This window comes from Natator depressus, chromosome 19 (genome assembly GCF_965152275.1).
Source record: "Natator depressus isolate rNatDep1 chromosome 19, rNatDep2.hap1, whole genome shotgun sequence".
Classification (NCBI taxonomy): domain Eukaryota; kingdom Metazoa; phylum Chordata; order Testudines; family Cheloniidae; genus Natator; species Natator depressus.
Genome location: NC_134252.1, coordinates 5,990,573 through 6,018,017, shown reverse-complemented (window position 1 = coordinate 6,018,017; position 27,445 = coordinate 5,990,573). Strand labels below are relative to the sequence as shown.

General features: G+C 60.1%; 1 protein-coding gene across 9 annotated transcripts in view; it reads left to right on the top strand.

Annotated features, from left to right (window-relative positions):
• ADGRB2 (adhesion G protein-coupled receptor B2) overlaps nucleotides 1-27,445 on the top strand; it is a 112,314-nt gene that overhangs the window by 22,710 nt on the left and 62,159 nt on the right. For 7 of the 9 annotated variants that reach the window (XM_074934510.1, XM_074934508.1, XM_074934509.1 and 4 more), the window contains exons 2-3: nucleotides 4,706-5,510; nucleotides 26,712-26,795. In XM_074934510.1, the coding sequence (XP_074790611.1) occupies nucleotides 4,721-5,510; nucleotides 26,712-26,795 (874 nt within the window). In that variant the 5' untranslated portion in view covers nucleotides 4,706-4,720. Of the gene's footprint in view, nucleotides 1-4,705; nucleotides 5,511-26,711; nucleotides 26,796-27,445 lie in introns of those variants that run through there. The other 2 variants (XM_074934516.1, XM_074934515.1) reach the window with 2 other exon arrangements.

Below are 27,445 nucleotides of genomic sequence, written 5' to 3'. Positions count from 1 at the left end.
GTGGCAGCAGGACAGATTGGAGATGCCAGCTCGGTAAACCTTTTGGGTGCTCCGAGAGGCTTGTTTTCCTCCCGTTTCAGTCAGCTGGCCTGACTCCCCTCCTTTCCCACCAGCCATGGCGCTGCTTATCCGGATCAGGGACGGATCCTGCCTGGGCTGGTGGCGGGGTCGGGGGGAGGAAGCAGGCGCAAACACCAAGGCCTGGGGAAGGAAGCAGCTGTCGCGATTGTGCTGGGAGACGTGGAATGCTTGTGCGTGTGGGGGCGAGTGGGGCAGGCATGGGGCGGGGGGGTATCTGGGTGGGAGGGGAAGTAAACAGTGGCCTGGGGCCCAGGCAGCATGGAATTCACAGCAATGGGAAGAGGGGCAAACAGAATGAAGAGCCAGATGTGCTTGGTTCCGTTGTGGGGCTGTAGCGAGTGACGGGCCCTGGGGGGAGAAGGGTGCTGAGGGGGAGGGGCTGTGTGCGGGGCCCTGGGGGGGAGAGGCTGGTGCAGGCCTGGCAGTGGGGCATGCATGTCCGTTAGCCCTTTTCAGTCTTTTCGTTGCCGTCTCCTCTCTCCAGCGTCTGGTAGCCTATGGGGCGCCTCGTCTCTCAGCTGGGGAGACCCATCCTTACCCGTGCCTCGCCCTGCGTGGTGGGGATCTGCACTGGGCTCCCCGAGTCCCCGCACGGAGCCGGGGCCAGGTGGCAGGTGACCACGTCATCGTCTGATCGCGTGGGCCTCTGTGAGTGCTCACCTGGGCTGACACGCCCGGCAGGGCCCTCGATCCAAACACAGAGCAAGAAAAAACTCTCCAGCGCAACAAAGCCTCAGCTCTGCGGGCCAAACCCCCCCCTCCCCGAACCCCCCCCAGTGCCCTGCCACCGTCAGCCACCCAGCTAAACCCGCTCTGCCCCCACTATCGCCCCGGTGCATCCCCGCTTTGAAATGCCGTGGGTGGTGGGATGAACTCTGCAGTGCTGTGTGTCTGATTGGGGGTACATAGGGTTGTGTGTGCGCGTACTGCGGCGTGTGCGGGGTGGCAGGGGCTGGGCGCGCTGTCCCCGCGTACAGTAGATTCCCTCGGTGTGCGCACGCGTCCACATGCTGTCCTTGTGCCTGGGCGAGAGGCTTTGCAGTGGTGGAACACGCGTGTGTGTGGTAGGTGCTGGGGATGGGTGGCCAGGCTGATCCCCGGGGCTGGCCAAGCTGGCGACCGTCACCCCCCTGTTCGCCCCCCTAGACAGACGATCCCTGCACCTCCAGAGAGCCAGCCGAAGCACCAGCCCCGTGTCCCTGCCCAGCCCCCTCACGCAGCGCCCCTGCTCGGCGGTGCCCATGTGCAGAGCACGGCGCACGGCACCCCCGCCGCAGGGATCCTGTCGCTCCACAGCCTATCTGGAGTGGCCGCTGGGCCGTGATTGCAGATTTCCCCTGGCCTGGGAGGAGAGCCCTGCGGCCTTGTGCTCTGAGCCTCGGGGAGCCCCTGGCCATTGTTTCTAGGCCTGGGGGGCGCCGAGGGGCTTTCCCTGCCCACCCGGCCTGCGCACGTCTCTGGCAAGGCTCAGTGTCTGTGCTGATGCCAGCTGCCCCTGCTCTGCTGGGGGGACTGGCCCTGCAGGCACGTCCCCTGGATTCCCCCCGCCCCGTCACTCACTCAGACGCTCACACAGCTGCGGGCCTGTCTGTGACCCTGAGCTGGGCTGTGGCTTCCCTGCCAGCAGGGGCCTGCCCTCCTGTCACGGGGTCCCCGGGCGATGCTCTGGAGCTGCTCCCTACGAAGCCAGGCAGGACCCTGGTGAGGTCTCCTCCTCTCTGGGAGCAGCCTGTCTGCAGGGCAAACAGCTCACATGGCTGCCACCTTCCTGGGTCTGACCTCGGAGCATTCAGCCTCCTCTGCCCCTCCGTGCGCTTCCCACAGCGAGTCCGCCCAGGCGGGGTCCTGGGGAAGCCAGAGGGTCCTGTCCCCCAACTCCGCAGTCAGACGGGACTCTCAGCCAGCCAGTAAAACAGGGGTTTATTAGATGACAGGAACATGGTCTAAAACAGAGCTTGTAGGTGCAGAGAACAGGACCCCTCAGCCGGGTCCATTTTCGGGGGGGGGGGGGGCGGGGGCAGTGAGCCAGACAACCACGTCTGCACTTCACTCCTCGTCCCCAGCCAGCCCCAAACTGACTCACCCTCCAGCCCCTCCTCCTCTGGGCTTTGCCCCTTTCCCGGGCCAGGAGGTCACCGGATTCCTTTGTTCTCCAACCCTTTAGCTCTCACCTTGCAGGGGGGAAGGGCCAGGCCATCAGTGGCCAGGGGACAGAGTGTTGGCCACTTATGTACACTTATGGCCACTTATGTTTGCTCTGCAACAATTACACCCCCTTATCCCACCCCCTAGAGACTTAAGAAATGCCGAGGGGAAACTGAGACACCCCTACAGTATTCAGAGGAAACGTTAAGAACAAGTGCCGCTTTGTCACACCTCCCACAACCCTCCTGGCTCCAAAGGGATCAGCGTTGCCCTCCGGTGCGTGGGCTCAGCTCTCGGGCCTAGCTTACGCCTCGGGGAATGGCCCCGGGCTCACGCAGGCAGCCCTGGGCAGGGGTGAGTCTGGCTCCATTGCTGGGTCCATCTCCTTGGCTGAGCTCACAAGAACCCGCCTGGCACAGATGGTAACGAGTGTGCCCCTCACTATGGGGGATGGATGGGGAGCTGAGGGCAACGAGGTGCTGGGGCCCAGTGCCGCTGTAACGCAGCCCGCTGGGCATCTGGCACTGCCTGCCTCCATGCCAGGGGCACAACGGCCCTGGGGACCCAGCGGGAGGCTGAGCTACCAGCACCCACTCTGGGCAGGAGCACTTTGCTTGCTGGGCTGTCAAGCTGGGACCTTCCCCAGCCCCTGAGGTGCTGGTCACTCCCATTAGCTGCCTCTTGGCCTGTGGGGCAGCAGGTGGTGCTCACAGCCCCGGAAGGGCACTGGCAGCGCCAGGAGGCTGGTGTGGAGAGCGGGGAAAGCCGGAACACCCCTGGGTGAATCTGTGTGAAGGAAGCTCCCTCGCCTCGTTCTGCTGGCTCCGGGCTGCCTAGAGCACGAGCTGCGGGTACTGTGGGTGGGCAGGGCGCCAGGAGGCCCCGGCGCTGCCCGCGGCGTATCTCCAGAAAGCAGCGTCACTGGGATTTCTGCTGGGATTCTTGAGGGGGGTGATTCCCATCCAAGGCCCCCCCAGGTCCCTCCATCTCAGTCTCAGAGTCTCTCCCGGCATGGAGAATCTCTGCTTCCTAGCCCCCCCGCAGCCCGAGGGCCTGGCGCGACCACGTTACAAATCATGCCGGCATGCGGGCATAAATTGCGAATTATCCCTGTGTCCCTGCCCCGGGAGGAGCTGAAAGAGCCGCTGGGGCCGGCACCGAGGAGTGGAAAGCGGGCGGGGGTCTCTAGCCTGTGCTTGTCAGGGGCTCAGATGGGATGATCTATGAGCTGGTAAAGCAGGACCTGTGGAGGCTGGTGGCCAAGTGAGCAGAGGCTGAGCCCGCTGGAGAAAGGGGTCTGTGTCAGTTGTGCCTGGCTGGGTGCTGCAGGGAGACGCCGGCCCTTCGGCAGCAGGCGCCTGGCCAAGCCACGGGGGGTTGGTTTGTGGTTTGGGATTAGCGCTGAGAAAATACGGCCGGCGCTCTCCCGCTCTCAGAGGAAAGCACGGCTGTTCTCCACCCTCCTCCAGCGAAGGGTTAACCGGGGGCTTGGCAAACACGAGCGGAGCCTCCCAGGCGCCCTGTGGCATCCGCCCCTTTGCAGGTGGGGAAACGGTGAGGCCGGCTCTAAGACGGGAACCGACTTCCAGAGTCCACCCAGCGAGTCAGGCTGGAGCTGGAACTGGAACCCAGGTGTCCTGTTCTAACCTCGCCGCCCGCTCCCTGCCGAGTCATGGCTAGGACCCTGTGTCCCTGGAGCAGTCTTTATTATCCTCAGCCCCTAGGAAGCCCCCAGTTCGCACCTGTTGTCAGTGCCAGGTGCTCTCGTTAGCTCCGTGCTCCCTGGCCAGCCTGTGGGCGAAGGGTCAGCTGTGGGGCACCCCCTTGTTCCCCAGCTCTCTCGCACCCCCCCGCTACGGCGTAAGCTGCAGCATTCATGGGTGGGGGATGGCAGGCTGTGTGACTTGGGTGGGAGACGGAGACTGGGATGGAGGGACTTGGGGAGCCTTGGATGGGAATCACCCCCTCAAGAGTCATAAAGCTCCGCCCCCTTAAACTCCTTAAATCCCACCGTTGCAGCGACGCCCGCAAGATGCTGCTGCCTGGCATTGCTCAGGAATGGATGCTCTGCCGCTCCCCTGCCCAGTTCTCCCTTGTCCTCCCCCCACCTGTCTGTCTGCTCTACCCGCCAGCGGGGCAGATGCTCCGTGCCCTGGGCAGGGCCAATCCCCTTTGTTACCGGCCTCTACAACATCTAGCATAGCTGTAGGCTCAGGCTACCGTAATGTATATATTTGGGGGGGGGGTTATCTCAGGAATCCCTTGCTCAAATGACCCCAAATTTAGATCACTAGCCCTACTGCTTGTGCCCATGAGGCATGCCAAGTTTCAAGGCGATACGGGTAAGGATGTGGATTTTACGGCACTTGGAAGAGACTGCCCTAACTCCGGCGCCCTGGCACTCCGCTGTAATAACAGCCCCTCGCTCTGCTGCCTCTCAGTAAGGCTCTGTCTGTCTGTCTGTCTGTCTCTCCTGCAGGGCAAATGACATAGGATGACCCCTGCTGGTCCCCTCTTACTGTCTGTGATATCGTCTCTCTTGTGGCTAACGCGGGGCTTCGACCCAGCGCCCAGCGCCTGCTCAGCTCTGGCCTCCGGGGTTCTCTACGGCTCGTTCTCGCTCAAGGACCTCTTCCCCACCATCACCACCGGCTGCTCGTGGACCCTGGAGAACCCCGACCCCACCAAGTACTCCCTGTACCTCAAGTTCAACCGGGAGGAGCAGGTGTGTACCCACTTCTCCCCCATGGTGCTGCCACTCGACCATTACCTCGCCAACTACACCTGCGGCCCGCAGGGCGACACGGGGCTGCCTCTGCGGGGCCAAGAGGACGGGGCGGAGGAAGGGGAGGCCCGGCTGGAGCTGTGCCAGGGCGCCAGCCCCATCACCTTCCTGCACTTCGATAAGAACTTCGTGCAGCTGTGCCTGGCTGCCGAGCCAGAGGCAGCGCCGCGGCTGCTGGCCCCCGACGCCCTGCAGTTCCGCTTCGTGGAGGTTCTGCTCATCAACAACAACAACTCCAGCCAGTTCACCTGCGGGGTGCTGTGCCGCTGGTTCGAGGAGTGCCTGCGGCTGCGGGAGCAGGGCGGGCAGCGCTGCGGCCTCACCCAGGCGGGCTGCAGCTGCCAGGCCGAGGCCCCGCCGGCGCCCCGGCCAAACGAGACCCTCTCCAATGCCCTGCCACCAGCCGGCACCCCGGCCGCCACGAGCAGCAGCCAGTGCTGCATGACCGAGCTGCATTCTGGGAATGCGAACGATTTATACGCGCCGGAGATTAAATACGGTAAGGGGGCGCTGGGGCCTGGAGGGGGGCGGGGGGTTCAGAGGAACGGTGCCTCAGCCGGCTCGGGCTCCATTTGATCATTGGGTGCTGAGAGGGGGATGGAATTTGGCCCCTTCTGCCGCCGACAATCTACTTTCCCTGTTAGCACTCTGGGGGGCAGGTTGCCCAGCGTGGGCAGTTCTAATGCCATCCAGTAGAGGGCAGTGGCGCTCGTGCACGTTAGTGGTCATCTGTAGTGATTACAGCCGTGGGCTAGTGCATCCGGCTAGCGACCCGTCTGGCTCCAGTCTGTGCTGAGCGGAGACGAGGAGCTAGCGGAGTTGGTTTATAACCAGAGTACTCAGCTCCAGTCCGTCCTAGCGATGCCCACAATGGACTTTGTCTGTTAGCATCCTGCCCTTGTGTTTGCTGGGAGTTCATGTTGCCGGTTGGCCTGGAAGGAATCCAGCTCGACTCCGGTTCCAGTCTCCGCCGCCGGCTCCCGGAGCAGGTGTGTGCAGGGTGTGTGTGCAGGGGAGCCGCTGCAGCGCAAGCCAGGCGCAATGTGTTGCTTCCCGATGCTCTGCTGGGTTGTGAGGTTGTTGCGTGATGGGACCTGGCAGCTTTGGGGTGCACTGGGGCATCGTGAGCCTGCCCAGAGGGCCCCCGGCGGCAACCATGCGCTCTGGCTGTGCCGAGCTGCCTGGTTTCAGGCTGGTGAAGGGGAAAGGTTTGATGGCTGGGAAGAATTGAGCACGTCGGCTTGCAGCGTCCTGCCAGCTTTCTTGGCCCGCTGCAGTTTCCCGGCTCCGAGGCGTTTCTCTTGGGTGCAGATGGCTCCGTGCGCTTCCCCCAGGGCGCCGTGGAAGGGGAAAGGCCAAGTGCAGTGGGGTGCTAAGGCCATCAGGGGGCAGAATGGACTTCAGGGCTGGGGAGCTCCCTGAGCAGGTTACCCTGGGGCTTTTGCACAAGGTTAGAGCAGGGGAGGAGTTTGCAGTTCGCATGCTGTATTGTACACCGCCCCTCCCCCCCCCAAATCCATGCCATGGGGGGCGCTGGGCAGGGGATCTCACTGTGGGGACAGTGCTGGCATCATCTTTCCTGTTGGCTGGGTGTCAGTGGGAATGATCTGCAGCTGATTTCCCATCCGTCTCTGCTGTGCTGAACCCTGCGTCCCACCAGCTGGCTGCTGTGAGCTCCCAGCCCAGACCCATCAGCCTCCAAGGGGCTCCCAGCAGCCTCTCCTAAATCCCAGGCCTTGGATCTCCCATCCCCATCACAACGGTCCCTCCCAGCTGCCTTTTGCGGGAGGCTTGAGGCTGGCGCTGCGAGGAGGAGAGAGTGAAAGGCACAAGGGGGCAGCTGCGCCCATAGACAGGGCTGGAGTTTTGCCTGTCTCTCCTGCACTCCCCTCACGGGGGTGGATCCGGGGCATCATCTGAGAGAAGGCATGGAAAAGCAACTGGGGTGGGGGTGGGCGGGGGGGAAGAGGGGGTGCGCACTGGAGAGCTGTGGGCGGGGGGATCCAGCCCTGCACCCAGCCGGTGGCTGCACCATTCACTGGAGTCGATGGAAAGACGGGAATCCAAGGGCTTTGGTCAGGCCCCAGGATTCTGCCCCCCCCCACCTCAACGTACCCCTGGGATGGGTGAATTCAGGCCATGGCGATTTCTCCTCCTCCCCCTCTCCCCCCAGCAATGGGAAAGTAGGTACTTGGGGTGCCTTTCCCTGCTGATCTTGCCCCACGTCCCCGGCCAGTTAGCGCAGCCCCTGTGCTCCCTCCTGAGGCTGGGGGCTTCTCCCCAGCTCCCTGTGGCTGCCGCGATGACTGGAGCGCCTGGGGCAGGAGGCCCTGTCATCCCGCACTGGCAGAGACGCAGCGAACAATTGACAGGTAAAACGACCCGTTCCTGTGACCAATTATGCCTGACTGCAGCAGGCCAGGTGCCTGTTATTCCAGGCCGGATAGACAGCACACGGCAGAGCTCTGCGGGCTATTAACCGGGAGGAATGAGGCCATTTGCTTGTTGTAGAATCTCATGAACCTAAAGTGAAATTAAAGCGTCAGAGCCTCCCTGCCCGATGGCTGGGCTGGTTCTCGCGGCCTCGGCAGAGTGGGGCTGGGTGGCCCGTGCTGTGGGCTGCTGCTGCTTTGAGCCATTCCTAGAGAAGTGTGAGGGGGGGCTTACGGTCGCCTCTCCCACGGCCAGTCAGCATCTGCCACGGCCCCCACCCTTCGAACCAGTCTGGGGCAGCTCCGCCAGGGCATTTCAGTCCAGACCCACAGTGCCCCCTGCTCTTCTGGCCTGGGACCATCTCCCCCAGCTCCGCCACGGCATCTCGGTCTGGACCCACAGCACCCCCTGCTCTTCTGGCCTGGGACCACCTCCCATAGCTCTGCCAGTGCATCTCTGTCTGGACCCACAGCGCCTCTGCTCTTCTGGCCCTGGACCAGCTCCGCCAGGGCATCTGGGTCCGGACCCACAGCGCCCTGTGCTCTTCTGGCCTGGGACCACCTCCCCCAGCTCCGCCACGGCATCTCGGTACAGACCCACAGCGCCCCCTGCTCTTCTGGCCCTGGGCCTCCCTTGACTGACATTAATGACTAACTATGCTGTGGTTTCTTGACATGAACAAATGTCCGTTTAAGATGCTGCTGGAGTTTTGTTTGCCTTGCGACCTTGCTCTTCAGACTCTTGGCTCTTTGTTTCCCCTGCCAGGCTCTTCAGCGACAGCTGGCTGGTGCATCGGCCCTTTGGGCCCTGGAGCCCTCTGACCAGTGGCCAGTAACCAGAGAGGCATCCCTGCTGGCTTATGCACTCAGCTTACTCGTGCCCCTTGCTTTAAAGGGTAGGCGCTAGTCCATATTTCTGGGTCACTTCCTCCAAATGGGGACCATTGGGCCGCTGAGGGCTCTGTGTATTTGGAGGGCAGCGGCAGCATTGTGTAAATCAAACAGTGCGAGATCCGAATTGCCTTGGTATCGGAATTGGGAGCTGTGGCCAGGAGTAGCCCCGCGGTGGGCCATCGCAGCCGGCCAGATGTTCCCCCAGGTGCCAGGGCTGGCGGGACGGGCGTCGGAGCAGTTTGGCAGTGACATATCCTTATCTGGGGCGCTGCTTCCTGCTATCCTCATCGGCTCAGGCCTGTGGCGTTACTGGCTACTCTTTACTGGGCTTCAGTGTTTCCACTGGGAGCTAAACGTCTTCCTGGGCAAATCCCTCCGAATAATCCCTGCTCTCCTCCAGCCACGTGGTTATAAACCGCTTCCTTCCACGGGAGATCTTGGTGTGCTTTTTTCAAATGCAGATTTAGACGGAAAGCTAGGAGCCTGCTGCCTGGTGCAGATGCTTTCCCTGGGGGGATTCGTGCTTGGAGCCCTGCAGAGCCCACGGGATGGGGACAGGTCCCCGCAGGGCTTGGGAGAGCCGGTGCCCCCTGTGAGTCCTGGGAGCAGGCTGCCTTGCCCTCTGTGTGTGAGTACTGGGGGCCGTAGGCTGTCTGCGGAATAATGCCACGGTTGGCTTCGGGCAGCCCTGGGACAGTGTGGGTTTCCAAGAGTGGGCGCTGATGCCCTGTTGTCTAGGGGTACGTCTACAGTGCCAAAAAACAAAACAAAACCCCAACCAAAAACAACCCCTGTGGGTCTCCGAGCCCGGATCACCTGACTCGGGCTTGCGCTACGGAGCTAAACATCGGTGGAGACGTTCCTGCTGGGCTCCGAAAGCCGGCAAGGTGGGGGTGTCTCAGTGTCCAGGCTCCAGACCAAGCAGGAACGTCTACGCTACTAGATTTGGCTCTGTAGCAGAAGCCTGAGTCAATTGCCCCAGGCTCTGAGACTTGCTGCCCCGGGTTTGTTTGACTTTTTTGCAGCTTAGAGGTGCCCTGTGGTTCCCTGCTGGAAGAGGCTGGTGTGCTCTCGGCCGGCCTGTTTGGGTAGCTGGCTTGGGCAGGATTCTGCCTGCGTGTGTTGATAATTTTGATGGAGAATATCCATGTTTATTTGTAAGCAGGGTTTTTTACACATGCATGGATAGAAAGTGTCACGGAGTGCCCGGGCGATGCTCTGGAACTGCTCCCTATGAAGCCAGTCAGGACTCTGGGGCAGTCGCCTTCCGGTGAGCAGCCTGTCCGCAGGGCAAACAGCTCACCCGGCTTCCACCTTCCTGGGTCTGACCTCGGAGCATTCAGCATCCTCTGCCCCTCCGTGCGCTTCCCACAGCGAGTCCGCTCAGGCGGGGCTCCTGGGGAAGCCAGAGGGTCCTGCCCCCCAACTTCGCAGTCAGACGTGACTCTCAGCCAGCCAGTGACACAGAAGGTTTATTAGACGACAGGAACATGGTCTGACACAGAGCTTGTAGGTGCAGAGAACAGGACCCCTCAGCTGGGTCCATTTTGGAGGGCAGTGAGCCAGACAACCACGTCTGCACTTCACTCCATGTCCTAGCCAGCCCCAAACTGAAACTCCCTCCAGCCCCTCCTCCTCTGGGCTTTGTTCCTTTCCCGGGCCAGGAGGTCACCTGATTCCTTTGTTCTCCAACCCTTTAGCTCTCACCTTGCAGGGGGGAAGGGCCCAGGCCATCAGTTGCCAGGAAACAGGGTGTCGGCCATTCTCTGTGTCCAGACTCCTGCACACACCTGCCCTCTAGGGCTCTGCAATGATCATACACCCTTATCGCACCACCTAGATACTTAAGAACTTCATAGGGGAAACTGAGGCACCCCCACACTATTCAGAGGAAACATTAAGAACAGTCCCACTTCGTCACATCTCTCCCCCCTTCGAGATCGAACTGAGCAGGGTCACTTTAGCTGGTGACCTGGGGAAGTTCGAAGCCACCAACGTTCCCATGGATGCCCCAGCATCTCTCCCATTCCTTGGTAGGAGTTACACCAGGACCTTCCAGTTTCACGCCCTCCCTTAGGTCGGGGGTGGTCGATAGCACTCGCAGGCCGCATGTGGGAAGGTTTATGCGGCCCGTGCCCTTTGGCCACCCCAAAACCCCAGTGGGTCAAACTGGGATTGGGTCTTCTCCCCATCAAGCTGGCCAAACACAGCCACTTGGTTATAGGACGGTTTAACTTTCTTAACAGCTTTCACTTCATCTGAGACCTTCTCAAAGCTCTCCACACTGGGTCTCTCAACAGGACAGTCAGTGGATCCATTCACAACAGAAAATTTCTGGCTGTTAGGAACTGAAACTTTCTTGATTAAATCACTTTCACACCCTTCAGTTGCAGTAAACTGCTTGCAAAGACTCCATGAGGATTCCTTCCCTAGGGGCTTTTCTATGCAACAATTCACCCCTCACAGAAATTCTGCCCTTACCCTCTTCACCTAGGGCTTGCTCTAGAGGAACACTTTCCTGAGCAACAACAGACTCTTTCTGGGTCTCCCTTACATCCAGAATTACCTCTAGCCCATCCGGCGGATTCCTACACAATCCCCTTTCAGGCAAACTGACAGACTTCCTAGAGAAAAGGTCAGAAGCATTCTCCTTCCCTTTGCCACACACAAGTTCAGGAATCTTTTCCTTCTTGCTACAGGTTTCCACACCCTCAGTAGGTAACACAATCACATCACCTTCATGCTCTCCTTGTGCCCTGGCTAGGATCTCACCCTGATTAGACAGAGTTGCGACACCCTTTCCCAACAACACACTAGCAACAGGCAAAATACAAGCACCAGAATTGTCTGGGCTCTGGGATTTTACATAGACACTAACTGGATGTGACCTACTTACAGGGCCATTCTCCCGAGCAGACACAAACTTAGGACCCTTCCCTTCCTGGGCTTTAGCTGAATCCAGAACCAGCTCTGAGACAACTGCACTACCCTCAACCATCACAGGCGGAAAGGCCCCTTCTGTCTGCTGCACAGACAAAGAAGAGCCGGACACACTTTCTCCTTTCCCAGACACACAGCTTGGGATCTCTTTCCCCTTGTCCCAGCACACAGGGCTGGTCACAGACAACTGCTTGGAGATCAGGGTAGCTCCCTCCACAGGCAAGTCAATACCCCTGACAGACACAGGCACATTTCCTTCCCTGTCACAATTCTCCACCCAGCTAACAGGTAAGGTCCAGAGACACTCATCTTCCACTCTCCTTGCCTTCCCACCCTGCTGACTAGACACAGCCATCAGCTCACAAGGCTGCCTAGGCTCATCCCCCCACTCAGCTGGGGTCTTATCTTCCCCCTTGCTCAGCGCTGCCCTTGCTGTCCCAGTGGGGTAGGCAGCGAGCTCGCTGCTTTCCTCACAGCATCAGAGCCAGCATGAGCCCCCTTCTCCAGTGTGCAAGGGGGCGGGGAGCATCTCTCTGTCCCACCCAGCCCCAGGGGTCTGGTTACAGGCAGGCAGGTAGCCTGAGCCTAGCAGCTCCTCCCCCTGCCAGCCAGGTCATCTGCATTTTCACTGACCATTTCCCTCTCCACCGATTGGTTCCCTGGATTCAAATTCAAACCCTTGGCCGTTACAGGAGCAGGGCCTGGAACCTGTCCCAAAGAGACACAGTCACCCCACAACAGGGTCTCGCAGCTGATATCCCGGAGAACCCCAACAACCAGCCAGCCTGACCCCTCCTGGGTCTGCACAGGGATCTGGGCCATAGGCAGGGCGAGGGGCTTCGTCCCTGGGACCCTCACCCAGCTCACACAGCCCCTCAACCTCTGAGGCTGCACCACCCAGGGCCTGACAACAGTTCTCTCTGTCCCAGGATCTCGCCACCCCAGGAATGTCTCCCCATTGACCATCACCTTCCGCTCCCACTGGGGGTCCGAGGGGCCTGGCCCCAGGAAACTCCACACAGACATATAGGTTGGGGTCAGGAGTGGGAGCCTGTCCACCTCCCCACCCATCTGGCCGACAGAGTCTATGGCCTTGGGACCCAGCAAGGGAGCTAGACACCGGGGCTTTTCCGCAGGGTCCCCCTGGTTCAGATCTCCAGCCTGCTCAAAGGCAGTGAGGTGGGCATCCACATCCCCCCCCCCTTAACCAGGGGCAGCAATTTAGTCTCGAGGTTCCCTGCGGAACTGGCCCCCCGGGGTCTATCCCCACTCACCCCGGGGAGGTTCCCTAGGCCTCTCCGCTCCCCCACCGCCAGTTCATGCTGCTGCTGCTTCTGCAGCTCTTTCTCGGGCTCTCGCTGTCTCTCACAGTCCTCTTGCTCTCTCGGACTCAGCTCCAATCCCGTCCATCTCCGATCCCCGGATGGGGAACCCGATCGTGAAGACCCTCGTCTGGTCAGGGACAGGAGTCTTGGGGATGCCTGGCTACTACTCCAGCTGCTCCCAGATCCTGCTATAGCCCCATTTGGGGTCAGGAATCTGTCCCTTAGAGCGGTCATCCTCCTCCAGCTGCACGATTAACTGTGCTTTGGTGAACTTTCCAATGCTCAACCCTCTCTTTTTGCACAGGGTTACAATGTCCTTCTTAAGAAGACGGTGACAGACCATCACTCCACTCTTCCCAAGTTGTTGTGGACTCACAGGCCTGTGTGCTCGCAGCTCCCCACGGTTTCCAGGGAGAACCCCTAGTGTGCCAGCCCTTCTCGAGGTCACCACCTCTTTGCCAGGGTCGAGCTGCAGACTCCTCCGCCCCTGGGACCGCTCGCTGCAGTCCCCCGGGGGACCCTGTTACTGCAAAAGTCCTTTTCTCTGGTCACACGATCCTAGGGGTTAACCGCCCCCTGAAACCGTCTCTCTCTGAATCTTCAGCACGCCTAGTCCCCATCAATCCCCCTTTGTTTTACTGCTCCCCAGTCACTTACTGCAGGAAGCGCCATCCACGGGGTGCAGTAGATCCCACCGCTGCCACCAGTTGTCACGGAGTGCCCGGGCGATGCTCTGGAACTGCTCCCTATGAAGCCAGTCAGGACTCTGGGGCAGTCGCCTTCCGGTGAGCAGCCTGTCCGCAGGGCAAACAGCTCACCCGGCTTCCACCTTCCTGGGTCTGACCTCGGAGCATTCAGCATCCTCTGCCCCTCCGTGCGCTTCCCACAGCGAGTCCGCTCAGGCGGGGCTCCTGGGGAAGCCAGAGGGTCCTGCCCCCCAACTTCGCAGTCAGACGTGACTCTCAGCCAGCCAGTGACACAGAAGGTTTATTAGACGACAGGAACATGGTCTGACACAGAGCTTGTAGGTGCAGAGAACAGGACCCCTCAGCTGGGTCCATTTTGGAGGGCAGTGAGCCAGACAACCACGTCTGCACTTCACTCCATGTCCTAGCCAGCCCCAAACTGAAACTCCCTCCAGCCCCTCCTCCTCTGGGCTTTGTTCCTTTCCCGGGCCAGGAGGTCACCTGATTCCTTTGTTCTCCAACCCTTTAGCTCTCACCTTGCAGGGGGGAAGGGCCCAGGCCATCAGTTGCCAGGAAACAGGGTGTCGGCCATTCTCTGTGTCCAGACTCCTGCACACACCTGCCCTCTAGGGCTCTGCAATGATCATACACCCTTATCGCACCACCTAGATACTTAAGAACTTCATAGGGGAAACTGAGGCACCCCCACACTATTCAGAGGAAACATTAAGAACAGTCCCACTTCGTCACAGAAAGGTTTGCTGAATCTCTCGGGGTTCAGTTTCTGCGTCTGGGAAGGGAGGCTATGCCCTTTCTGCCATCCCTTGCTTGTCTTGTCATTGTAGATCACAGGAGTGGGACAGGGGCCGTCTCTCGCTGTGTGTTTGTGCAGAGCCGGGCACAGTGGGGCCCTGCTCTGTGCTGAGGCTGTAACTGCTGCTGTAATACAAGCAATATGCAGCATGGGCCATGATTAGCAGGCTGGAGCTCTCCGGATGCAGTGGGCATCTCCAGGGTGCAGTCTGTCCTTGGTCTCTCGCTGCCAGCTCGGGCCTGTCGGGGTGACGGCTTTCGCGGTATGGCCATATGGGCAGAGACCCCCTCCAAACTCACTGCAGGCCAGCTCCCCAGCAGCCAGTGCTGTCCTGGGCCAGATGCAAGTGGGCGACCTCGAGGGGACGGGTGCCCAGCAGAGCTGCCTGGCGCGATCGCCCGTGTCGTGAGCCAGGCCCCCTCGTGCCCCCTGGGGATCTCCGAGGCTGCTGCTCTGAGCAGGCTCCTGTGTCTCTGTGCGTGCCCGAGCGGTGATTGTTCTGGAAGGGCAGTTGCCTGAACTTCGCCAGATTATGTTTGACATTCAATTAAACCCACAAGGCACCTGGATGTAAAATGTTATTGTAGAGATGAAGTCGCAGGGGTAATTCATTTTATTGGCAGGATCATCATGGGCAGGGTTGGCAGGGCTTGCTGGAGACAGCCTGGGCCTTGGGAGCGCATCGACGGCTCGCGCCACAGAGCGTACGATGGCCTGGGCCGGGCTGGGGTGCCGGCATGTGGCGCCCGGCCCCATCGGCTTTGCTCGCGGGATCGGCTGCCGGATTTGGGCCACTACTGGACTGGCATATCGCTGGGCATTGGCATTTAGTGCCACTGCCTCCCTCGCACGCCTGTCCAGAATCCCCGGTTTGTGACCCTGTCCTCCCTTCTCACGCAGCTCAGCAGCCCCTCTGCCATACAGAGCTTATGGATGGATCAGGGCTCCCACCTTTCTAGGAGCGCCGCGCATTCCCGCATGCTCGTGTACGCATGTGTGCTTGATCTCGCCCTCACACTCTTGCACACTCACACACACTTCATTCTCACACACTTGCATACCGTCTTTCACATTAGCACACCTGTGCGTGGCATGGCACGCTGACCCAGACACATCCTTCACTGTTGCGCACTGGAACGCAATGCATCATTTTTCACATTTGCACACTTGTGCATGCTGTGGCTCCCTCACTCTTGTGCACATTCTTCAACCTTGCATAGCCGCTTGCTTGTGCGCGTTGTCGCACACATTCCAGCTTTCCCACGGGTGTTCTTTGGCCTGCTGCTGCAGGTATTTGTATTCCCATGTGCTTGTGCATATTCTCCTCTGCCTTCTGCACTCTCCTTTCATGGCTGTGTGCTCGTGCACGGTCTCATGCACACTCAGACACTCACGGCTGGGTGTGTTTTTGTGCACTAGGCACACACCTGGACACAAACACAAATGCACAGGATCCTCTTTATGCACAATCAGAGAGCAGGGGGCAGCGCATCCAGGAACTGACAAGAAACTCGGGTTAATCTGGGGAGAGAACAGCTACTGATGTGCTAGGTATGATAAACCTCCAGCTCGTTGTTAGAGTGTCAGCAAGCATGTGAAAAGTGTGTGTGTGTGTGTGTGTGTGTGTGGTTGTGATGAGTTTGTGTGCATGCATGTGAGGCTACAGCTGGCGACAGAGATGCCGGCCTCACTCCAGTGCCCTGCAGCGGGAAGCCTGCCTGTTCCTGGCTGGAGAAGCAGGGAGCATCGCGGCAGACGAAAGGACAGAGTTGTTGATGTTCCCGAGCGCGGCTGTCGCTGAAGGTGGCGGGTTGCGGGGGGGGGCCCTAGCCTGCCCCAGCCGGGACTCACACCTGGCATCCCCCCAAGTCCTGGCTTCATGGAGACACTGCTAAGAATAGCCCCCTGTTTGCCTTTCAGGTTCTCCATGGCATGCTGGGCTGTGGGGCTGAATGCTGGGCCTTTTATTCAGCATTGGCAGAGGCCCAGCCGTGATCTCATCAGGCCTCCCCCAAGGAGCTAGAGCCACACATTTCCCCAGGCCTGCTTGCTCCTGATGGGACCAGGCCTGGCTCCTCCGGAGCTCAGTGCAGGGGGTTGAAACTGGCTCAGAGAGCTGTGGGGTGGTGCTCGGTGGTGAGCGGAGTCGTTCCTTGGTTATGCCCCGTCCCCGGACGGGTCTGGGCTGTTGTGTCAGGGCAGAAGGCCCTCGGTGGAGGATCTGCTGCAGGCCTTCATTTCCTGGGCAAGCACAAAGACACGCTTGCATGTGCTCTCTGCCAGCCTTCCCTGCACGTGGGTGTGCACCCCCACCCCCACCCCCCGCTCGCTTACTCTGCTGTGAATGCACATGCATATACACACGCTTCCTTCCGGCATCCGTGTGCTGCCCACGTTTGCATGGAGCTTTATCATCCCTAGGAGCCTGGCAAATTCCGTTCCAGCCCAGAGGCTGTGGGCGAGTGTGAGTGTGAGATTGGGGGAGGGGGGCATTTTAGCCGTGACCACGCCTGGAGCTGTTCACAGCTGCCTCCCTCCAGAGCAGAGTCAGGATCTGTGCCACGGTGAGAAAACACTGGTGCTTGCAAAAGAAGCATCACTAGCGGGTGGTGGGGGGAAGGGGCTGCCAAGGGACCCCAGCCCTGCCCTGTAGAGCAGCCCCGATTGGCAAAGATCTGCACAGGGGTTGGGGCCGCTGGAAAGTCCCCATGGGAACTGAAGCCCAGCAGTGCCCTGGGTGGAAGCTGAGCCAGGCAGAACGGAGCTGGGTTTGCTAACCCTGGAGGGCTCCCGGGCCAGGGCTCCCTGGAGCGAGCCTGGGCCAGCGTCTAGTTTAGCCACCCAGCCACACGGACCGGGGTGTTTCCGGCGGCTCCGTCTCGGAGCCAGCGGGCGCATTCTGCTTCGGCTTTGCTCTGAATTGTCAGGTTCACTTTCTGCTGAAATGGGGAGGTGCCGATCCAGAGGCGTAGAAGGGGCAGGCGGCGAGGTGTGATGGAGAGGATGCCGGACTGGTCCCCCCCGCAGCCGCCTCCTCTGTTGGTCCAGGCTCACAGGTGGGCCATGCACTCCCAGCAGCCTGGGACGCGAAGCCCTTCGTCTCGGTGGGGGAGACCAAACTTCCCCCCGCGCCTGCAGGGCCCGCATGCTGCGGGGGGCAGAGCGCTGAGTGTGAATCCTGCGGGGCGCTATCCCGCCGAGCCCGCTGGAAGAAGCTGGTTGCAGTTGTCCTCCCGCCCCGCCCCCCCATCTCACCACCCACGTGGGAGACCACAGCGCTGCCACGAGGTTGCTAAAAGCTGTCGGGTAGCCATGGCAACCGCCACGCTGCCAGGAACTGGCTTCGGAAGGGCGATGAACAAGAAGGGAAGCGTGTGAGATTTGGGCAGGTGGCAGCCGGGCCTGGGGGGTGGATGATCGGATGGAACGGACCAAAGGGAGACGTATCCTGATGGGGTGGGCTCGGTCCCATCCCCGGGAAGGTGCCAAAGCCACGGTACTGGTGGTGGAAGAATGGCCGTGCGGGCAAGGCCGTGGGCTGGGACCCGTGTGACCGGGTTCAATTCCTGGCTTGATGCCTGCCTCAGTTTCCCCATCAGTAAAAGAGGAGGTGATGATACTGGCTTGTCTCAGAGGGGATGTGAGGATACCTGCAGTGCTGGGCAGGAGAGGCTCAGATACCCCGACGACAGGCTGGATAAGGTGACAGACAGATCTCCCGCTAGGCTGGCCAGCCACGCTCGGCTTAGTCCATCGCGTACATCACTGCGGAGGGTCATTACTGGGGCGGCAGGAGTCGCCGGGTGAATTGCTCTGGCCTGTGTCACCTGGGTAGCCAGGCTAGATGATCAGAGCGGTGGGGCCCTGGGTCTTAGTATCTCCGGGTGCCCAAGAGAACAGGCCATTCGCGGCTGGGCAGCTTGCCAGCTCTTCTCTGTCTTCAGTCCCCCTCCTTCCTGGGGGAGCGTTAGCCCGTGGGGAGGGTGAGGGGAGCCCAGGGTGTGTGTTTGACTTGCCCTCTCCCCTCTTTCTTATGGGGATCACTCTGGTGTCAGCATGAAGTGTTTCTCTGCCTTCCTCTGAGCAGAGATGAGTGGGGGAGGTAAGACCTTTTATTGGACCCACTTCTGCTGGTGGGAGAGCCCAGATTTTGAGCTGCACAGAGCTGGTCTGAAGGGCTGGGAGAGGTACTCCCAGCACACAGCTAAATGCACGCTGGAGCAGATTGTCCAGTGATCACACACACCCCTGTGAGGTGAAAAGAACGGATTTTCCTGGAAGCTGATGACTAAAGAAAGCCCCAGGCAGAGCAAGCCAGGAGGGGGCAGATGGAGATAAATGTGGGGGACAGGCAGCGACCTCTTGGCTCCAGCACTTCACGAAGGGGCTTGTTGCCGTCGGACTGGGCCTGCCTGCGGGGAGCAGAGCGAGCCAAGCTGGAGCGGGCTGCTTGGCACTCAATGTGGGTCCTACATGTGGGGGTGAGTGTGCAGGGCAGTTGGAGTCGGGAAGAGCTCTATGGGTGTGCATTGGGGGACTTCATCGGGGGGGCTGTGGGGCCTGTGTCTGGGGGAGTTCTGGGGGGGCAGTTTTTGGGAGGCTTGTGGGGTGCACGGAGGTCAGTGGGGAGGCCCTCTGCGGGTGCATTGTCATGTCTGTTCCAATCGCAGCCCTGGCTGTTCATGGCGTGAGGGTATTTGCAGCCCTTGCCCAGCCGGGGTTTCCGTTAAGCAAATGTGGACGATCGCGGTCATGTTGTGTTTGTTCTGCTCCATGTATCGGGGCAAAGCAGCTGGAGAGTCCCTGGGGATCGCTCCCCCTTTGCACCCTTTTACCTTCCTTTGCTTCTGCCTGGCGTTTTCTAGCTCCTTATACGCGATGGCCAACTTCCGCCCTGCAATACGCCGCTTCCCCCATCAATTCAGGGTAGCAGACTCAAACTCCCCTCTGTCTATCCATTCTAATCTGTAGAGAAATCTTGTGGCTTCTCCTGCCACTGAAATGCAGCCACCTCTGGGGCGGAGCGCAGTAGCTGTTTAACAGTCCCATTGCTTTAGATAGGATGTGAAGAGTCCAAGTTTCCAGTGGGACCTGCCTAAGGGATTTGTGAGGCTGGATGAACTTAGCCGAGGTCGCTGGGGATGTGATTTTCCTGCATGTTAAACTATTTAGATCAAAATGACAGAGACTCACTGCCATGGTATCCCTGGTAGTTCCTCCGGCTCGTGAGCACAGCGGTGCCTGTGGCCGACCAGTTCTGTGCTGGCGGCCCCGATACAAGGTGCCTGCATTGTTGCTCCCAGGCTGGGGTGCCAGCCCTGGCAGAGGCAGCTGGGTTATTTCGCTCATGATTTGGGGAAGGATCTGCTGCCGTTTCCTAACTTGGGACCCAATCGTCTCCCGTGGGGCCTTGTCCCTTCTGCTCCTCGCCTTGTGCTGCCCACGGAGCAAGGCTCTGCCGTGGGGTCACCATGTGCTCCTGCACCAGGGCCTCCTGCCAGCTCCCCTGGGCCAGCTTTCCAGCTTCCTGTGTGCACGGGAGTCTCTGCTTGTTACTCACACCCCGTGGAGAAATTAGGGCTCCAGCAGATGACTTGAGGAATGGTCCTCTCAGTTGGCCTTCCTCCCTCATCTTTCTTTCTTTCTTTCTTTCTTTCTTGCCAGTGCTGTCCTTGGCACAGCCCCCTCCCTCACTCCCAGGACCCAACCCCGTGGCTCTGAGGGCAGAACAGCAGAGGAGACAGGTGGCTCCACCAAGAACCATTAGCCAGAGACCCGAAGTACAGAGCTGTGCTGGCAAAAGCCCAAGCAAGGGGAATGAGAGTCGGATGTGGCAGGGGAGGGACCCGAGAAGGAGGGGACAGGTGGGGCTGGTTCCCTGGCGCGGGAGGCTCTGCAGGGCGACAGCCCGGGATTTAGTACTTTCCAAAGGAAATTGAATTTGGTTTCTTTGTTCAGCGTAAGTGGGGAAAGTGCCCTCATATATCCTGTGAATTTATTATTTGTTCTGGGCACTCGCTGCGCCGTTCATAACTCCTGATCATTTCGAGTGGGGAAGCGGGCGGCTGGCTCTGCATAGCGGCACTCCCCCCGTCGGACTCTCCCTCAGCTGGTGGCTTTATCCACCTTCCAGTCCCCCCGTCTGCTGCTCCCAACTCCCCAGAGCTGGGGAGATCTTCGGACGCCCCCTGCTCGTGCGTCCTGAGCCCTTCTAAAGGGGACGCGCCGGGGCACGGAGTAGATTGAGTCGGAAGCAACAGTCAGTAAATTTGGGTCCCTTTATGGCACCAATAAGTGTCAGCACAGTCAGCGGCCTGAGTGTATTTCGTGCACAGCAGAGATACTGACAAGGCGGGTGCCTAATCCACCTAGCAGCAGCAACCGCCCCGTGGGGAGGCAGGGTGGGGGAGGCCAAGGGTCCCTCTCCTGTGGGTATAGGACAGGCACCGCAATGGGCATCTGGCAAGTCCAGTTTTGGTGGGGGTGGATGGGTTGGGGAGGAGGGCTTTGGAACGGATTCACTCCCAATTCTGCCCTCTGTTGCTGCCCTGTTCTCACAGGGCACTGCTGGGAGGAAGTTCACATTACACTAATCTCAGCTGCCATTGCTGGGGCACTGCTGCTAGGAAGTGGGCACCACTCCACGCCCAGCCGGCCTTGCCAGGGCGGTGCTGTGGGGAAGCTCTCGCTGCTGGAAGCCCGCTTCTCCAGGGTGGTGGCCCTAGGGCCGTCACTGGCAGCTGCTGGGAGCCTAACAGGAGTTCTGGAGGGGTGGGTTTTCCTCCTCTTTCCAATCGTCTCTGCACAGGACCGTTATCTGTGATATTCATGCCGGTCAATATCCTCGCCGGAGCTCGCTGCTGTTTGTTTCCGGTGGCGTGAAGCATCTGCAGGCCAGTGACAGAGCCACGCTCTGGGAGCACCGCAGATGGGCAGGTGCACACCGCTGAAAGCAATAGCCACTGCCGGAGAGCCTCCCCCAACCTCCCTGCGCTGGGCCAGATGGGATAACAGGAGGGGAGCACCCCCGCACGCTCCCCTTGACAGACGGGGCTCAGCAAAGCTTTCTGCACCGAGTGAAACCACCAGGCGCTGCCTGGTTCCTATTAGCTGGCTGGGCAGTGCAGGGAATGGCCTTGCAAACCCTCCCAGAGCATCCATTCGGGGTGGGAGGGGAGGAGGTTGTTAGAGCCAGTACGGTGGTCTGCACATGTGTCTGAGCATGTTTGTATGTGTTGGTGTGTGTGGGTCCGTGCATGCATCAGTGCATGTCCTGGAGCGTGTGTGTTTGTGCATCTGCGTGTGTGCTTTGTGTACGTGTGTGTTCACGGAGGGCTCCTTTTTAGTATCCCCCTGCCCCCTGCGGCTGCACAGAGGGAAGCACCCTGCTCAGAGAACAGCCAGGGGAGAAGCCGAGGGGCTCTGTGTGCCCCCATACACCTGGCATTAGCTACACTGCCAGGCCTCTGCTGGGAAAGAACCATGCTGCACGCTGGCTGAGTGCCACGTCACTCTTCGTCGGCTGCTCCACAAAGGAGTATAACAGCCTACTACTGCTGCCAGCTTGTGGCATCGCACGTGTAGCTCAGGGGGTCTGCTCAGCAGAGCTCCCGGCACTGAGGCCTGCAGTCGAGGGAGCAGTTGTGCTAGGGAGCCCTGCACTGGGAATGCGGTCCTGTCTGCGGGCTCCCCCCTCTCTAGGCTGGCGCAGGGATCCACCAGCCATGGCACAGAGAGGAGATTCTTTCCCCAAGATGTCCGCTGTCGTCCTATGGGTGGGGGAGGGAGGGTGTGAGGGAAGGATGAGGAGTTGGGGGGGGGTGGGAGAGCTGGGGGGGTGGGAGAGCTTGGGGGGGGGGCTAGGAGTCAAAGGTGCCCCCGCTCCTGTAGCTGGCATGCGTCTTTGATGAGCACATCCACATGCCTGTTAATTTCACGCTAAGCACCCTTGATGGATCTCTTGTTATTTTTGGTGAGCCAAGCCATCAATTTGTGGCACCTCGCTGCAGCAATCTGTCAGGTGGCGAGCGAAGAACACCGCCATCAAATCAAACCGGGGCGGGCGTGGCCCCCTTCTCGGCTACCGCGTCAGCGGGGTACACGGGGTGGGTGGTGAGGGGCCGGGCTCGCAGAGGGGGCAGGTGGGCATTTGCGAGGCTGGGATCCCAGCGCTTGGCGCCTTGCCCGCTGACCTTCGCTCGCAGGGGACCGGTGCGGGGAAGAGCCGGGGGGCCGGGATCTACAGAGGATGAACATGGGAGCCCTTTAGATGCGCACCCCAGCCCAACCCACATCCCTTCTGCTCAGTCTGAGCTGAATTCTGCTGCGACGCTGTAACGAGGCTGGTTCTGGCGGGACCCAACGGAGAGTGCCAATTCAGGACAAATTCCTTGAAGCAGGGCAGTCACAGCGCAAGGCTGGGGTTTTTCCACCTCTAAGGCAAACCAAACCAGCCAGACAGAGCAGACTTTGGTCTCACCCCACTGGCTAACCACAAGTCACACAAGCAATTCCCGTAGGCACTCCAGTTTCCCAGTATCTCCAGCAGTGCCCCTTGTTATGGGGACAGATGGTTATGAAAACCAATACCCCAGTAAAAGAAAAAGGGTTCTCTCAATCCCAAAAGACCAAGCCCCAGACCCAGGTCAATATACAAATCAGATCTTACCCACAAATCACGCTGTTGCCAATCCTTTAGAATCTAAAATCTAAAGGTTCGTTCATAAAAGGGAAAAGATACAGATGAGAGCTAGAATTGGTTAAGTGGGATCAATGACAGACAGTCATGGCAAAGTTCTTGGTTCAGGCTTGTAGCAGTGATGGAATAAACGGCAGGTTCAAATCCAGTCTCTGGAGAACACCCACAGCTGGGATGGGTCTTTCAGTCCTTGGTTCAGAGCTTCCCTTTGTAGCAAAGTCCCTCCAGAGGCATGAAGCAGGACTGAAGACAAGATGGAGGAGCTGCCGCAGCTTTGTATAGTCTCTTGCCATGTGGTCTCTTTCTTTGTCCCAAAGACAAGCTGCCCCTCACATGGCCTGGAACCACCTCAGAGTTCTGTCCATAGGCAGGTCCCTGCACACCTGGCTGAGTCCCCAGGCGTGTCTGCCTTCTCTCAGTGGGTCAGTTGTGTAGCTGATGGTCCTTAATGGGCCACCCAGCAGGCTAGGCAGAGCTGACACCAACTTGTCTGGGGTGTCCCCCAGAAGCATAGCATAAGTTTGGAATACAGACAGTAGAGAGCCAATACTTATATCTTTAAATACAAAAATGATACACACAAACAGACAGCATAATCCGAACCAGCCAACCATCACCTCGTCTTAGACGCCTTGTTTGACCCCCTTTATACACGATTTGGCGCCACTACAGGATCTTGGTTGCAACAGTGTTCTATACGGTCCCAGTTCAAGTCAGTAACGTCACAGGCGCCTCTCTGGGAGCTTGGCTGCAGGGATCGGCTGCACAGCCCTCGTGAGTAGGCCCATCTCCTCCGGCCCTGCTGGGTGAGAGGAACCCCTGGCTCCCCGAGACTGCCTGAGCTGACACTCTGAGGGCAGCCTCCCCGGCTGGTCGCAGCTAAAGGCCTGAAGCTGCCCAAAGTCTCACAGTGATCTGAGATCGGAGGAGGGAGGCCCAGCTGTTAGGGGGCTTGGGGAAAGGGTGCACACCCGGGGGGGGGGGGGGAGGGGAGGAATGCAACAGGGGGCCTGGGTGAAATTGAGCAAAGGAAAATGTTAGCTGAATATAGGCCCCAGGTGACATTAGCTGCTGGGGAGATGCAGGGCCCACGGGACGTGGTTCTCTCAGGGAAGTGGTGGAAGGCTCCCCCACAGCCCCCCGTCCGTCTCTCTCGTGCTCCGGCTGCTGGACGTGGGTCCTGCAGGAGGGTGCTAGCTAGGCTGTGAAACGCCGTGCGCTCGGCTCTCTCCAGCAGGTGGGCGCTCTCCTGGCATGTGCTCTGTGCGCCCAAGGACGTGGCAGGAGGAAGGTGCTTGGACCGTGCACCTGCCTCTATCCGCATCGCGCCTGGTACTGCAAAACTCGCTGACAGGGGCCGGGGGAGGAACACCACAGAGCTGGGGCCAGGTTCTGCCTGGCCCTGCCCAGGCCCCCAGCATCCAAGCAGGGGACCCGGGCATCCTGCCTCCGTAGCATTTGCTATCTGCTTTGCCCTGGTGCATACTAAATCCTGTGAGCCAGTCAGCGATCAGCTCAGCTCCCCATTGCAGGGGCTGTGTGAGCTCGCCGGTGTGTGGAACGACACCTATAGCTCTTGTCACTAGACCCTGTGTGCTGCTGGCAACCCCGTCCTGCCCCTTGCAAAGGCTGCGACGATGCTGCCCAGGGTCTGGCTGCCACATGTGCCCGGCATGGCCCAGTGGGCAGGGCTTGGGCCTCAGGACTCCTGGGTTCTCTTCCTGTCTCTGACCTGGGCAAGTCTCGCTCTCTATGGTTCCCCTTCTCCTCCCACCCTTTGTGTATTGTTCAGCTCTTCAGGGCTGGACCTGTCTCTGGCTGGGTGTGTGTGTACCGCGGCTCGCACAGAGGGGTTCTGTTCTCCGTTGGGCCTCCCGGTGCTACCGCAGCGAAGTACTCCACGAGCATGCAGCAGGCCGGCCAAGTGGGTAGTGGTGTGCCTGCTTTCCAGAGTGGATGTGCTTGTGGGAGCTCCTCAAATCCATTGCACGGTGGCTCTAGTTCACGGGGGCGCTGCCCGTTCCAGAAATGAGCGTTGCCGGCTGCCTGGCCTCCAGAGGGAAGCGTGCAAACCAGATGAAATCGCAGGGATCCACAAAGGGATTTAGCAAAGAACTAGAAGGTGCAAAGGGTCGAATCACCCCGAGGGGGAAGGGAGCCCAGCTCGGCAGAGGCAAGATCAGCCTTCTCTTGGAAGGTTTATTTTAACATGGGCTCTCCTAAGTGTCAGGGGACTAACTCTGTTGCCCGGAGTCAGGCTTGGTGGGTGCATCTCAGACCTGCCCTGCCCTGTAGCAGCACCTTGCCAATGCATCGCAGTCTGGCCCCGCAGCTTCCCCTGCTATTCCAGGCCTCGTCCTCCCCCACGCCTCTAGCTCTGCAGCTGTATCCGTGCCCACCCCCCCTGCTGTTCCATGGCTCCACCCATGGCACCCAGCTAACCCAGTCCAGTCCGGCCGGAACCCCCGCTGCTTGGGCCTGCCCTGGTGCCAGCTCAGAGCTGGATGGAGCGAGAGTGTGCCAGGCAGAATCTGCAGTGAGGTGATGGACTGGGATGCTGTGAATGCTGCTCAACGGCAACACGAGGCAGTGGGTGGCGTACTGCAATGCAGGCTGCATGCCTTGGGTAGTGGGGGCAGGGCCCTGCACTGAAGCAGTGTGGTTGGAGGTAGAGTGCAGTGATGCTGCAGTGTGGGAGCAACACCCTGCAGTGGGGCGGGGCGGTCAGAGGCAGAGCGCAGTGATGCAGTAGCAGGGGGCAGGGTTTGGCAGTGCAGTCAGAGGCAGAAAGCAATGACGCTGCAGTGGGGGAGCAGCACCCTGCAGTGGGCAGTGCAGTCAGAGGCTGAGCGAAGTGACAATGCCACAGGGGGCAGTGCCCGGCAGTGAGTCCGAGGCCGAGCGCAATGATGCCGCAGCAGGGGGCAGTGCCCGGCAGTAAGGCAGTGCGGTCAGAGGCAGAGGGCAGTGATGCTGCAGCGGGGGGCAGTGCCCGGCAGTGAGTCCGAGGCCGAGCGCAGTGATGCTGCAGCAGGGGGCAGTGCCCGGCAGTGAGGCAGTGCGGTCAGAGGCAGAGGGCAGTGATGCTGCAGCAGGGGGCAGTGCCCGGCAGTGAGTCCGAGGCCTAGCGCAGTGATGCTGCAGCAGGGGGCAGTGCCTGGCAGTGAGTCTGAGGCTGAGCGCAGTGATGCTGCAGCAGGGGGCAGTGCTCGGCAGTGCCCGGCAGTGAGTCCAAGGCTGAGCGCAGTGATGCTGCAGCAGGGGGCAGTGCCCGGCAGTGAGGCAGTGCGGTCAGAGGCAGAGGGCAGCGTGCTGCTGTGTATTAGAGGCTCACACGTCACTGCAGTTCCTTGGCCAGGGCAAAAGCTGCGAGGTCTGCGGGTGGGGACAGGAACGGTTCCTCGGAGATCTGGAGGTGGCTTCGCCTGCTCCCCGCCTGTCTGCCCTTGCCCAGCCCAGCACCTGCACCCTGAGTTGTTTGAGAGAGCGAGGCCTGTGTGCTGGGGGAGGGAGGAGCTGGCGACAGGGGAAGAGGGCGAGAGAATCAGGAACCATTAAGGGAAGCACATAGGCCTTTGATCTAGTGGCGAGAGCACAGGCCTGGCAGTCAGGATGCCTGGGTTCTTTTCCCAGCACTGCCCCCTGTTCACTGGGTGACCGCGGACGAATCATGGAAATCTCTCTGTCCCTGTGTCCCTGTCTGTAAAATGGGGATACTAATATGATTCTGGCCCCCAGACCCATGGCGTAAAGGACCCACAAGTGACTGAGGTGGGGAGGATTCCCCCAGTGTAGGTCTGCCGTGAGCAGCCCGCACAGACCCCTGTAGCAGCCCCAGACTCCTGTAGGCCAGGACACAGACACCCCCCCACCACCACTTTCTCACCAGTGTCTCCCTCTCCTCCTCTCAGGCGATGACGTGGAAGAGAATCAGAAGGTGAAAACACAGTGGCCGCGGTCGGCGGACGAACCCGGGGTTCATATGGCCCAGACAGGTAACGGTGCTGGGAGGGCAGGTTCTGTGGGTGAGGCGGTGCGTTTAAACCAGGAGACGGGTAGCCAGGGCGCGAGTTCCTTGGGGAAGTACCACGCCCTGCACAATGCTGGCTGGTCCCTGTGGGCCATCTTGTCCGGACACACACAGGTGTGTGCTTCCTGCAGGAAATCTGCAGGAAATGGACAGACTTGCAGCCTCCCCTGGAGGCAACAAATCTACCCGCAGGCTGGGGAAGACGTTCCAGCATCATCGGCCCTTCCCTAAGTGCCGCCAGCCCCCAAGCAAACGCAGCAGCTGCCGGTGGCGCTTGCTGGGCGTGGACGAGGCTTGGCCCAGAGCCAAGCTCTGTGGGACTTCTCTAGCCAGACGGTAGGGCCAGGGCCCCGCCCAACCTGCCCTGAAGGATAGCAGGGCGGGGTTTGGGGTTAATGGTGATGATGATTTATTTGTATTACTAGGAGTCCCAGGCAGAGACCAGGGCCCCATTGTGCTGGGCACTGGACTGGGCTCTAGCAGGCCTGGCTTCAGTTCCCTTTTCTGCCACTGGCTCCCTGAGTGACCTGGCCAAGTCACCTCATCTCTCTGCACTCGGTTTCCCATTGGCTTCTTGTATGTTCTTGTCACGGAGTGTGGGGGAGTCCAGGCCCT